General features: G+C 37.1%; 1 protein-coding gene across 1 annotated transcript; it reads left to right on the forward strand.

Annotated features, from left to right (window-relative positions):
- The first annotated feature begins 3,282 nt into the window (after positions 1–3,282).
- Positions 3,283–14,923, forward strand: LOC139717475 (disks large homolog 3-like). Its single transcript, XM_071628982.1, has 4 exons — positions 3,283–3,292; positions 11,171–11,412; positions 13,033–13,176; positions 14,771–14,923. Exons 1-4 carry the CDS (start codon positions 3,283–3,285, stop codon positions 14,921–14,923), a joined length of 549 nt encoding a protein of 182 aa, XP_071485083.1.
- The last annotated feature ends 361 nt before the right edge of the window (positions 14,924–15,284 follow it).

Here is a 15,284-nt window from a genome sequence, read left to right on the forward strand (position 1 = left end):
GGATGAAATTAAAAGGATAAAATCATTACAGAATGGGTTCCCGTTTCTGGACTTTGAATTGGTTGTATGATGTGACGCCCGAGTGTTTTGGCAGAGCCTCCAATGAATGTACTGTTAGTCGTCCACGTGTGTGTGTGTGTGTGTGTGTGTGTGTGTGTGTGTGTTTGTTTGTTGAGATACATTCTAGAATGTGACCTGCTTACGGAGTTTTGAACAGATAAGATTTAGACTTATTATCTTTACTGTTATTAACAATTATATTAAAAATGATGATAATGGTAGATGTTTTGATACAACATATCAATGATAACCAAATGTGCCTCTGATGTTAATTTTTCCAACTACAGAAGGATTTGTCTCTGAAAAAAAAAGCTTGTCTATGATGATTATAATAATAATATGATGACGATGATGAGGATGATGATTATTATTACTATTACTGTAACAATAATAACATTATAATGATAATCTACAAACAATGATATTGATTTAAAAAATGTACGATACCGATATATTTTTTTCTCTTACACACGTACCACTTAAGGATAATGTGTTCCTGATATTTTCAAACCTTTGTTTCATTTTTTCATTTCATTTCATTTCGCTTATTTCATTTCCAGCAATGTGAAACATTTTCATACACAAAATAACACAGTATCAATACAATGTAGAAACAAAGAAAAAGGCCTTTCCGAGAATCTATTTTTTTTTTTAACTTAAAAAAAGGTGTATGCACTGTAGATCAAAGGGACCGAAGGGTATAAAGGTACCCGTTGATGTGTATTTCAATATTTCTGGAACTTTCACACTTTCACAATTACACTTATTATCGATTTACGCGATGCAAAATACGTGACGATCTGTCGTACTGCACACCAGCGACATAATTATGCATGTTCCATTGTAGATATTTTGTTTGTCCTTTTTTTGCGTTCTGTGGGTTGGTGGACAAATAAACCGGTTTCCTCGCAAATTTTTCAATTATGTTGACCCCAGTCAACGCAATAGAAAAACTTTTGCCGTGTCATATTTAACCTTTCATTTTTGTGGGTCAGCGGTGCCGGTAATCACGAAGAAAATGTTAGAGCGTTCTGAGATTTCAGAAAGTCATAGAGCTATCGTATTTGCTGAATACTGGCAAAAGGTCGTTTCTCCGCCCATTGTAATGCACAAATTATTGATGCCTTTCTTTTTCTCCTCCTCCTCCTCCTCCGATCCTTCTTCTTCTTCTTCTTCTTCTTGTTCTTGTTGTTCTTGTTCTTCTTCTTCTTCTTCTTCTTCTTCTTCTCCTCCTCCTCCTCCTTCTTCTTCTTCTTCTTCTTCTCCTCCTCCTCCTCCTCCTCCTTCTTCTTCTTCTTCTTCTTCTTCTTCTTCTCCTCCTCCTCCTCCTCCTCCTCCTCCTTCTTCTTCTTCTTCTTCTTCAGGGGTCCGTTTCATGAAGCTATCACATCAAAGTCTTATATAAATCTCTAAAAATGAGAAAGTTGTTCGATCCAGTGAGTCTCTCCCAAAGTTATCACATAAAACTTACGAATGCTCCTTGACCAGTCACAGATTTATGTTATAAAGTTATGAGAGACTCTTTGTGATGATTTTGTTCATGAAATGATTTCTAGAAAAAGTCTCTCACAAGACTGACTTTATGTGATGACTTTTTCGTGAAACGGATTTTATCAAAGTCTCTCATATCAGTGTGTCTTGTGAGAGAGAAATTCTCTCATAAAACTTTCATGAAACGGACTCCTGGACTTTTTTAACTAATGGTTTTATTCATTCAGAAAATGAATTTACTATTCCATGACCGCGCTTCTCCTCGGGCTATTTAAAGCAGTCAACTCTGTAACACTTTGAAATTTGATGATGTTATTGAATTCTAACACTGCAAACTGATTGAAAAAAGATTAGCAGATCAACACGATACGCTAGCTCTTCAAAGTATGTAGGATTTTCCTTTGTGGATCCCCTATAGGTTTAATCAACGTGTGCAATACCAGAAACCTTCGCATTCGCATCACCTGCTGAAGCATTTACGCGGAACTGTTAATTCTATTACTCTGTATACTGCGTCTCGTTTTTGTTTGTTTTTCCGCGCGATTTACATTTGATTTTCCTCTTCGCTTATGACACTATTTTACCGTCGCAGGATTATATGTTTTCCCCAAAATAAGCACATACAAAACGAAACGGTGAAACAAGCGAAGAAGACTTTTCATATCTCAACGAGTTCCTATATGATTCGATCGATGTAAAAGGCCTATACATCCATGGTTAAATTGGACCTTTTTTTCTATATTGTCTTTAAATGACATTATCTGCCATGAGATATTTCGAAGAAGGGAATTGCATGGAGACTTTGGATACCAAAACTTACTGTTAATGTGTATGTCATAGTATGACCGCCGCCGCCCTGTATCACAATTTCATTACCGGTATACGCGTTAGTGTCTCTTCATCAGGACAGTAAATCGTTGAAAATATGAATTGCGCTACGCCCACGATCGAAGAGTATGCGTGACCAGGGAAAAAAAAAAGTTTCGATCTGTTTGTAAGATACGTGAGGATATTTCAGAAGCTTAGGCATAGCTTAGGCTACCGTTGATGACGTGATAAAGGCATATACAGTGGAATGCCCGCGCCCTCCTTTTTCGCCTATAGTGAGAGGCGAATTCTTTAGACAAACAAAAGGCCTTTTGTCCCCTGTCAGATGAGCTCGCTATTCACCAGACTTATCTCTATTGTTAAATTCCTATACACCCACTGAGCTTGGAAGCTCCTTTCCACACGCTCCGTTCCCCGGGTTTGTCATTACCGGAATAAAAGAAAATAACCGCAACGTATAAAAGAATCGTCTAGATATATAGACAACATGACGGGTGGGCATTAGACCTCTTTTATACCCGATCGTTTATGCTGTACGGCGTACAATGTACTCCGAGCTTGAATGTGAACGTCTTCAACAATCATCGAATGGCATTGGCGATGCGTCAGATAAGTGCTTTTTAATCGCACATTTTATTGTTTGTGGACTGTAAGAGAATTAGACCGAAAACAGGGAAGTGATCGTTACAACTTGGGTATGTATGGAACTTGAATGAACCCAAAGTTGTCCTTGCAGGTTGATCATGGTCCTCCTTTACTACCGGCGAAAACGACAGCGCTGACATCGTCGTTGTAATTTCTCCCGGAAATACGCGGTCGCTTTCTTCAAAGCAGTTATCGTCTGCGTCGGTTGTCAATATTTTTTATTTACAAAACATACAAGGAAACAATCAACACTGCATAATGGAAGACGGTGAGTAGCCTCATGTGTCCATGTTAGATACTATAGGGGTAAGCTGCAATTTATATATCTAAATATTTTCAGTGGTATATTATCCGTTTACAATTACAAAATGCCTATACGATTCTCCACCAAAACGCTTTGCTTTGATAAAAGAACGATATTCCAGCAGCAGATATACATAATGCATAAGTGGAGCTCTGCGCGATATTTTGCAATTAATCGTGACGATTAGAATACTCCGTAGCATTGTCATTTAATCGTCAGAGTTTCAACTAACATGACACCCTCTGTTAATACATGTATATCATAATATTGTATATGTGGCACGTGACCAAAACATCTCTTACAGTTGTATATCGTATACCCTGCAAGGGCTCCATCACGAGTTCGTGTAAACTTGGAGTGCATAGACCTAATTAGGAGAAGTCAAAAAAAACTGCCGAGGATAACAGAAATGTAACAATAACATATCGACATGTTTACTTAGTGTGTTCAAATTAAGTTTGAGTATTCACTCCGTAGTTTAGAGGTACACTACAATTGTACCTTCTGAAACTTAACCTTGAATGCTGCAGAATGTTCCCATACATTGTATAGGGGGTCATGACATTTCAATTACAACTGTGTCATAATTTATACTTTATTCAAATAGTGAAATTAGAAATGTCAACGCAATAAACTTATTCAGGGTAGAATTAAGGCGTGATGTTCTTTCCCTTGAAAAAAAAAAAACCAGTGACATCTATTTATGGATTGATTTGATATCTTCTTTTTTTCAGAGACATACATTGTATACATTTTCATTGGGAAAGATGTGCTTATTTTGTTTTGTATTGTTCTTTGAGCTTTTGCAAGCATCGTATTGTGATATCATTTTCCATTACAATATGAAGTTTTTCTTTTCTCAACGTGGACCCGTCTGAAAACCGTGCAATATCATGTTGGCATTAATTGCTCAGCAGGGATATATTCAGCCGTTTCTCTTTGTATTGTAACGTGTATAATTATGTGAATTTCTTAATGGAAAATAGAATACAATACATTACATTACCATCAACATCACTTGGCTTGAAAGTATATCTACATGCACATGTACAGTACAACATGTACAAGTACAGTAATGTCCTTGATGAAATTGCCCTCCATCAATTGCGGATACACTTTCCTTTCTATATAAACCTACAATGTATATCGTGAGGGGAAAAAGCGTGAACAGCATTTTGCTCGGTTGTTCTTGTATAATACTGTACTGTACATGTACAGAGTACATGTACTTAGAAGTAGCCTTGGAGTCTCTTATTGATAATGATAGCACTAATAATAATAATTGATCAAAATGATAATACACGTTACTGTACATCTATAAATAATTATTATGATTAATAATGACATATAGACAATTCTGTATAGTGGAACAGACGTTCATTCCATTTGTTTGAAGCACAATGCACCAAATGCAACGATATACTTTCGGCTCCGAAATTCAGTTTGTAGAGCAAAATTCTGATCTTTTGCTTATCATTAGCGATTTCTAGGGAATGGTATACTTTTGTATCCTTAAAACGGTGAAATGACGTGTATTACACGAGTGACCAATTAGCTGGCATTTCATCTTGTTTCCTGCACACTTCTTTTGTTTTTAAGTTGCTTGGTTCACTGAACAAAGTTAAGGTTTTGTGCTCAAACGAACAGCACGAGATTTGTAAAAAGGCAAGGGACGGTCAAGTAAGGTCAGAATCACAGGATAATGTCATACAAATTGTAATACTACATACATCAGTACATGGCAACACGCGAGGAAAATAACCGTATAATACATAATGTACAGATATTACCTTTTTCCTTTTTAGAGGTGTAATATAATGTAACATTTGGCATCGATCCCCACTTGAGTTCAACTGTAAATGTACAATGTGTACATTCCCACGAAATTATATTGCATTACCATTCGCGCAGCGCTGAGGGCAAACATTATCTGGAGGAAATAACTCCAAATGCACTGACGTCAAGTATTGTGAACTGTGATAAATAAAAACGTTAGATGAAGTAAAGTTTGTACATTATCTTATGGTCTACATACAAATACACATCATTTCATTCTCCACAGCCCCGTCTGCAGCCAGTCAAAGTCTGGAATTATAATTACCTGACATGACGTCACTGCTCGCAATACAACGATATCGGAACTCGCGCTGCATGAGTCACGAGATGGCATTGTGACCAATCAGCGACCAGCATTTATGTATACCACGCATGCGATATAGCAGAAGAAAAAAATTTTGTCGGATTTGTATCCGATTTTGATCAAATTTTCACTGTCGTGTCAGTAGAATTTGTTTTGTTTTTTTACTAACTTTGACTTAAAATTTGGGCTTGAGTTCTAAACATCAAGGTCTGAATGAAAAGAAAAGTCTAATATCCGATTACAGATGACTATAATTCATTCATGTAACGAACACTTGCAATCAAAGATAACCTATAAACAGTTACTGTAGTAGCCTTTACTACAAGTGTACAGTATATTCATCTTTCACTAAAAATTACATGTAGGTAGCAATTAAGGTGCAAGATTATGAATCATTGCTCTTTACCCCTACATGTCCTAAATTGATACCTATCTCACCATTTTATTGTTCAAAAGTTATCAATCTAAAATAGTGTGGCATACAAATGTATCAAGGACCTTGTAGGCACCTACACGAAGTCATGACGAAGTCGGCTGGCGTGGCCCGATAATTGCCACCATTTTGATAAAAAGTGCCTCAAAACGATAAACGGTTTCTGTCGAATTCGATTATACCATCTATATGTCGAATGTTGGAAATGATAAAAAGAAATGAATCATCAAGACATGACAATGTCCTGAGATTTCTTCATATTATTACGAACATTCGACAGAGATGGAATTATCAAATTCGACAAAACCACAGCTTGATGAAAAAACGCTTATATGAAATATGTGGGTTCTGATACTTGATGAACTGAAATTACATTATTTTTTTCTTCTGAACAACTAAAGGAAATGCAACCGCTTCAGTTCTAAACTAAGTCCCTTTACGAATGATAGTCTAATGTAAGTCTATTCACATTTGGCAAAGCCTAATAATTCAAGGGCAAGAACTATAGTTGTAGCCACATCTCTATACCAGGAATGTTTTTTTATTCGAAGGCAGCCATGAGTGATGGGTATCCTTGACCGAGACAGAATTGTGGTTACGTTTTTTGAATACATATGTGTATGTGTGTGTGTGTGTGTGTGTGTGTGTGTGTGTATGTGTGTGTGTGTGTGTGTCTGTGTGTGTGTGTGTGTGTGTGTCTGTGTTTGTGTGTGTGTGTGTGTGTGTGTTACACTGGCAGGGAAAGAAGAAAAAAGACAGAAAAGTAGGGCATGATACACCTAAATGGTATGTCGATTTATGGAAAGAGTAAACAATATTAAACGACCGACTTACACTACATGGGAAAGTTTCTGATGCCATGGACTATACAGGATTATGAAGCAGAGGGAGAGAGAAAAAAAGAGATAAAAATGAAGAGAATAAGATGGAAGAGGGGAGAGAGAGGGAAAGAAAGAGAGAGAGAGAGAGAGAGATGAAGAGAGAGGAAGACACGAAAGGGAAGGAAGTACTATATTCAGTGACGAGTTTTTCTCCCTCATGCTGTTTACTATAATATACAATGTAGATGTTTCTATGGAAACAAAACAATGCATTGTCCCGTGTCTATACAAGCATTGGAGCAGAAGGTTTAACGGCGTCAATCACTACAATATGGAATTATGTTATGACGTAGGCGTATAAAGGCCGGAGTGCCAAAAGAATGCAATTTCACCACATTTTGAGCGAAAACGTGCATCACTTGGGGGCCAAGGTACCCATCTCAGGGTAATAAATGGGGTGGGGGAGGGTCAAATATTGTTATCTCTGTAAATAGCTCGCGCTTGTACAATGTACAAGTACGTGAACATCATTTTGCTTCAAGTCACTCGATTTCTACTGGTCCCGCTTTGTGCGAGTAGATTAAGTGGGAGTCTTGGTTGCCATCAACACCAACTTTGTTTAGAGTTTTTGTTTACTCCAGATAATAATAGTTATAGTAATGCTCTCACCTTCAAGAAATGTTTCATTGAGATACTTGTACGTTCCGCGTGTATCATAATACAATTCTTAAAGTATGCCCTGTTGTGCACTAATTCAAGATTTGATCATTATAATTCACCATTTCTATTTTTGTTTTTTGTTTGTTGTTGTTGTTGGGTGTTTTTTTTTTTGGGGGGGGGGTGGTGCATGTGTTTTTTTTTTCTCTCTCTCTCCCTTTCTGTCTCTCTGTCTCTCGTTTTACTTCGGTAAGAAAAAGGCGGAATGAGATGAATATAGTCAAGGCGCAGGGACCCAGAAAAAATGACTTCGTTCAACCCACCCCGCAGAAAAGGTTTGACTGCATGGGGTGGTCGGTTGGACCCTCTGGAACACCCCCCTAGGTAGTATGTGACTCCAAATTGTGGTATCAATAAAATTTTACAGGCCACTTAAGTTGCGACAAGACCTTATTCTTCGAGAAAGAGTTTGCGCACGCTAAGACTACTACACGTACCACTAGCTCCGCTACAGGCGCCAATGCCAGTGGTGCCTGTAGTAGTCTTAGCGCGTACAGACTTTTTAGGTCGCAAACGAGGGTTTTTGCCTGCAAACTAACATTTCACGCCAAGCTGGGGTCGGTGTAGTGTAGTTTCTAGACGTTTTTATTTCGTGTTTATTTCTCCGAGTTGAAGTAAGCAGAGTGAGAGCACATACCCAATGATTGCGACGCCACAACCGTTTTTGTCGCAATCACTGGGTGTGCACACTCACTTGGCTTCGCGCAATACAGCGGGCTTCTGCACAATACACAAGCTGGAACTCAGGGAAATAAAGACGAAATAAAAGCGGCTAGAAATTAAGACTAGGGTCAGTAATGCTGGTCGCTATTGGGGCACTGAAAATGACAAACTTATCACAGTTCTTGCACTTATTTCATGAAAAATTCATCAAAACTGCATAAAACTATATATGTACACATTGCTAGAGATGTCAGCAAAACAGTTGGATTCATTGTAAGTTATAATATTGTGCATGGTAACCATGGTAACGGGATGCCTACAGGTGATTGGTACCCCCCCCCCCAAAAAAAATGAATAAAATAAAATAAATATATATATGTATATACATTATATATATATCTGGAATTTAGACAGATTTGTTTCTTTTGCCTTTCGTGCACATCACCCATTGTAGACCTACCTCAACACTGTTAAATTAGCCTGGTATAAAAGGGAAAAGACGCCCAAGAGTTTTCTCTCATTGTCTCCTTAGCGTTAATTCATTACTGCACGTTTTGATGTAAATTTACATATCATGAATTTTTCATTTTATTATATATATATATATATATACATATATATATATATATATATATATATATATATATATATATATATTTACAAAAGCTAACGAACACAAAAGTACGTTTAATTCTTTGGTGGATAATCCAGCGCACGTGTGTATTCCTTCTTTACAAAGAAATTTATCTGCATTCTTGAATGAACTTCCTTTACGAACATGAACAATTATTGCTTTCTTCTGCTCTCTTCCAGGATTGTTTTGCATAACCATCGCTCTGTTAATACTCAAAAGAGCTAACATTAGAATACAATTGGCTTTGCTCTCTGTATTCACCTATATTTTTAAGGGAAATTTGTGTCCGTATACATTACTAAAAACTACATTTGCCTATGTACTTTGAAGTCAAATTTGTGTTGAAAGTACGACGGATGCAACTTTTTCATGCATTTTACTATTCGAAAATGATATCTTTCTTTCAATGGCCGTTTATTATGCCTTTGTTTACAAATATTGCTGTAACTTGAGAATACTTCAGTATATTCTTCACATAAGTTGTACAAAAAATATGCAAAAGGAAGGACATGCTCATTGAGCTTTTTGAAATTATGGGCTTTAGTTTTTGAGTTATTGACAGCTGAATCATGATTGGATAATAGTAGTTGCCTTGGCAGCAGAAGATTTTTTTTTTTACAATAGTCAATAAAAAGGTTTTTTTTTTTTTTAATTGCATCTATAAAATAAAAAAAATCAAAGTTTGCAGCAGTAGGAGGCATTTTGGGGGTTACCAATCACCTGTAGGCATCCGGTTACCATGGTAACCATGTACAATATTATACCTTACATTGAATCCTACTGTATTGCCGACATCTCTAACAACGTGTACATATAAAGTTTTATGCAGGTTTGATGAATTCTTCATGAAATAAATGCAAAAACTGTGATAAGTTTGGTATTTTCAGTGCCCCAATAGCGACAAGCGTTACCGACCCTAGTCTTTATTTCTAGTCGTTTTTATTTCGTCTTTATTTCTCTGAGTTGCAACTTGTGTATTGGGCAGAAGCCCGCTGTATTGCGCTAAGCCGGGTGAGGGCACATACCCAGTGATTGCGATTCGGGCGTCGCAATCACTGGGTATGCGCTCTCACTCTGCTTACTGCAACTCGGAGAAATAAAGACGAAATAAAAACGTCTAGAAACTACACTATACCGACCCCCAGCTTGGTGTGAAAAGTTAGTTTGCAGGCAAAACCCTTGTTTGTCGAAGAAAAAGTAAGCGTGCGCTAAGACTACTACACGCACCACTGCACTGGCTCATGTAGCAGTGCTAGTGGTGAGTGTAATAGTCTTGGCGTGCGCAGACCACTTTGCGTTTGTTCCAACAAATAATGATGAAAAATGGCCAGTAAAATTCGACTGACACCACAATTTGGAACCACATACTACCTGGGGATGTTCATGGAGGTCCCATCTACCACCCTGTCTGGTCAAACCTTATCTGCGGGGTGGGTTGAACGAACTCCTTAATTAAGCCTCCTACAGGAATTAGCGCCTTGACTAATAAGGGAGTTCACGGTTAGCGCGTGTCTCATTTGACCCCTACACCACAGACTCTGAATGAAACATGGACATGTGTTGTGATCAAGAATTCCTTGTTGAAGTGTTGATGAATGAATTACTTACACCTGTACGTTCTAATTCAGTCTAAAACACATACTAGTACATTGTTATGACATAATTCAGATTTCCAGTTGCCAGAGGATTCTATTCATTTTAAAGTCAGTGGCAAACACACAGTCTCATTTGACCTTTGTTTTGCACATGCGCAAATCACAACCGTGAACTCCCTTATAGAATTAGGAAAGAAGTACTTGTATCCCAGATCTGAAAAAACAAAACAAAGCAAACGAATAATTAAACAAAAACTAAAACAAACAATCCCACAGCAAGAATTTGTCTCTCGAATGCATTTCGCATAATCCTTAATAATAGCAATGATAGAAAGAATCATGATGATATTGATAACAATGATAATAATATTAATGATAATAATAATAATGATAATAATAATCATCATCATCATCATAATAATAATAATTATAATAATAATAATAATAATAATAATAATAATGATAATAATGATAATGATATTACTAATATTACCAATAATAATGTAATTATTCATTACTACAATGATACTAAATTTACTTCTACTACTACCACTATTGATAATAACAATAATAATGTGCAGCATTAAGAACGACAGCAACAGCAATAATATTAATAATGACAATGCTTATAAACCTACTCAAAATAATCACAATGATGACAGTAAAGATAATAAACATCATTATAAATATTTCTAGCCAGCGTAAAAAGTTTGCTGTATTATTCCTGCCAACCCTTTAATCATCTAAATTTAACATCGAATATCGAAACCTCACCTCTACTTGACCTAGATGTGTTTCTTTGTTTTATTTGCCTTTTCTCTTTAACACTTTTACTGCAGAAACTAATAGTCAGCTCTCCTACGAGATGCGTGAGCTTTCCACGACCTCGAATGATTCCCCGCCGCCGCCGTACTCGACCTCGGACTCGACGAGCCTGGACGTGTCATCGATGGGTCAGGAGATGGAGGACTCGTTCTCCGTGGCCGAGAGCTCGGCGTCGGCATCGTTCGTGCCTCAAGACTACATCGGGTACGACTTCGACGAGGGTGATTACGATTACCCGGAAACTCTGCACTACGAGGTGACAAAAACCAGAAGTTTATCTTATAGACGGGTTAATGATTGGAATGTCCTACCAATGTAGATCTACTTGAAAGAAAATGGTAATCTTGAATCTTTTAGATTACACCTTCAAAAATTAGATTGAGGATTTGGAAATTTTTAGGCATATATGTAAATGAACGATTGTATAATTATGTTATATTTTGTGTATGTGAATGTAAGTAATAAGATACTACATGCATGTTATCATAATGATTTTATTCATTCATTTACGCTCAAGTACCTTGCAATAAGATAAAGGGCATATCCATGCGTGCTTGTACTTGCCAAACGAAATTGATCACTTTTGTTTTGTCATGTTTCATAATGTTCGCTGTTGCTTAATGTTTACCTGTTTTTTCTTCTTTTTTATTTCATTTTTAATTCTTTTTTAGTTGTACAGGTATTATTTTCTTACAACCTGGTGTTAATTGTTTTATATAGGTTTCTTTCTATTTCTTGTGTTGTATAGGTATATTTTCTGTTCCGATGTACTGTATACGTGATTAGTTTTATCAAACTATTATTATTATCATTTCATTTTAAATTATAGATAGTTATCAATTTTATGTTAGAATAAATAAAATGAATGAAAAGCATTGAGCAGGACAATTTAACGACTTCGTGCGTTTCGTTATGATAGACGAGCATGATCCTTGTCAAATTACTTTAAGAAAACAAACAATTTTTACCTGTCAACTGCATACACTTATGTACGCGATTGTTGAACGGATTGTAAAGGCACTCAAAGAGCCTGGTAACTCATAAAATTGACTGTATTATTTGAAACAAAGTCTCATCTCTTTTGAATGAATTTGATTTGCCTTGATTAATAACGCTCTTTCAAGATAATTTTACAACGTTTTGTATCATGAAGTAAAATATATCAAATTAATCATGGATGAAGTTGAAGTAAATGCGGACAAAAACGACATAGCATCTCAATAAATGGGATGGTGGATGCAGAAAGAGACAGACAGAAAGAGAGAGAGAGAGAGAGAGAGAGATAGGGAGGGAGGGGAGAGGGTGTTAAAATGATTGTCGAGCATATCAATTAAGAGAGCTAACGGAAAAATACGACGGTTTGGATTAGGGTTTGTCTATTATATCAACATGCAATCATTATAGTTTACAGCCCCGATGATATCCATGAAGAGAGTGTATTTAGTATTTAGAATTATTACGTAAGTTTATTGTGGTAATTAATTGACACATTAGTAACTGAACCTGCCGAAACTGCCTGACTTATACACTCCCTAAAACGCCCGAAACCGCCCGTCCGCTTCATAACAGTTTTATGACTTACCATTTGTATTGCTTTCATTATAGAATATATTATGATTACGTGATTTGAAAGAGGTCAAACATCAGCAAAAGTGTGAGATATTGCTTCAGTGACACACCATTCTGTCAGTGGTTTATAGGCTTTCAAATAAACATAACTTATAATAGAAAAAAATAAATATTTCATAATTTCCAAAGTTGTCAAAATGAGAGTAATATTGCTGTACCTTCTAGGGAACAATACGTCATTATGTACGGAATCTCCAGTTGATGAAGGGTTAATTAACAATAATTTTTTCATCTACTTTTCCGACAGATTCGCAAGGTTTTGCTCGAGAAAGACTCAAGAGGTTTCGGGTTCACAGTCGCCGGAGGCTCCGACAGTCCCTACGGGGCGCTTCCCGTGTTCATCACCAGCTTGGACCCGGACGGAGTGGCGGCAGATTCGGGTGAAGTCAGGGTGAGAAAGTATGACCAGTGCGTGTGAAAAAAAAGATAGCTTTTCACTTCCACATCATTGTAAATAATTATATAGTCAGCAATCATGCGTCCATCAAAATGTGTATATATAGCCAAATGCCATCAACAATCATATAATCGCCATTATTTCCGATTCACTGGCATTCATCCATCAATCAGTGAATGGTTGACTAAGTGACTGAAAAAAGTGAATGAAATAATTAACATGTGAGTAGACAGAACAAGAAGAAATAGGTTATCCATGAAATGGTGTTCATGTCAAAATAGACAGATAATTGACAGATAATGATTGTACAGATCTAAATGGACTTGTGTAATTTAATACAAAACCTGTGTTCATGAAGTTTAAAGTATTTTTGCAGAGTCGCCTCAGGCAAACTTATTTCAGTGAAACTCAAAGGAAAATTAAAGAGGCATGATACCCTTGTCATTGCATGGGGTTAAAGGGACTGTACAGTACTGTTTGAGGTGAGGATTCAGCTTGTAACATTTTGTGAGACATTTAGAAACCACTCTATGAAATGTTAAAGAGCATACAATTCTAAGTTGAAATCAAATATTTATTTGATGAAAAGTGGTTTTGAAATGACTGAGATATCAACAAAACAAGGTAGAACAAAGAGATCCTAAGAAAAGGCGTGGCCTGTCAATTTTTATTAGGATCGCTTTTTTGGATATCTCAGCCATTTCAAGGCCAATTTTCATCAGAAAAACGTTGAATCCTTCTTAAAATTATGTGCTCTTTCATATTATTCCATAAGAGGTTTCTCATTATCTCACCATAAAAATGTTATATACCTGAATCCTCACCTCAACCATTACTGTACAGTCCCTTTACACGCAAGGAGGCAATGTACCCATAGGCCTACTTGTACATGTATGTCTGCACACTGTACACAGTGTGTCAGTTGCCGCTAATTAAAGTGTACAGCTGTGTTAAGTTGCCAAGCGCCATCTGCCGACAGAATGCGGAAAGTGAAGGTTTTTCAGGTCATTACGACCCGAGATGTAGCGGAGGTAGTTTCCTCTCTCTGGTTTGGCGCGGCGGGAAAGGGTAGACGGATGAAGAATGTTCTGATTAGCTTAGAGGGAACTGGTTATAACATTCGGCACTTATTCTCTCATGGTCATTGCTGGATAAAGCACCAAAACAGCCGATGCCTCAGGTATTGGTGTGCTTTTTTTTTTGGGGGGGGAGGGGAGGGGGTATGGGCTAAAATGTTAATTTAATCATAGATATATACTATACTAATGATGATAAATCTTAGATTTGTGTTCAATTACTTACAATGTACAAACTGGTGAATGCACCCTGGATTTCATTGTCATATTAGGAAGAGGTGAATAGGACAGTTTTCGAGTGTTCTTCGATGGATGTTTTTGTTTGTTTCTTTCTTTCTTTCTTTTGTGGGTTGGGGGGGGGGGGAGGGGTTTACCTGCGAGGATCTAGTAGTAGTATCAAGCTATCCCATCCTCCTGTACTTATTCTCAATGTGTTTAGATACTGATGTCCTTGAAATTTGGGTCTTAATCCAATGTGACTGATCGCTGTTTGACTTTTACCCTCCATGTAGCTTGGCGATCGTATCGTGAGTGTGAACGGCAAGGATATGGACGGAAAGCCCCACGGGACGGTGGTGCAGGCCATTAAACGAGCTGGCGGCAGGGTTCTCCTGGAGGTAACGGAGGGGCCCGAGAACATCATGAACTATCTGGCCTTTGACTGATGGGGGAAACGACCAGGGGTGTTTCACAAAGAATTTATAAGTCTATATATCATATACCTTAAAAGTTGAGATCAACTCAAAATTTATGGTATGTCACTGGCTTCCCTGTTCAGGTTTATCGAAATCCACAGAAAATGTCCTTTGTTAATCGTTATTTCATAGTTTCCAAAATGTCCATTTCATTAGGGAGTTAGGATACCATTGAAGACGCACACGGCGTACCATTTTGAGTTGATCTTCACTTATCTACCATACTCTTTTCTTTTTTCTGTGAAACACCCACCCCGAAGATGGATACGAAATCTTTACACCATATTTTCAGACAATTATCATTGATTGCGTCCTTTTATTAATGCCACGC

The sequence above is a fragment of the Diadema antillarum genome, unplaced genomic scaffold (genome assembly GCF_040938485.1).
Source record: "Diadema antillarum isolate AM-2024a unplaced genomic scaffold, OU_Dant_1.0 scf00000075, whole genome shotgun sequence".
Classification (NCBI taxonomy): domain Eukaryota; kingdom Metazoa; phylum Echinodermata; class Echinoidea; order Diadematoida; family Diadematidae; genus Diadema; species Diadema antillarum.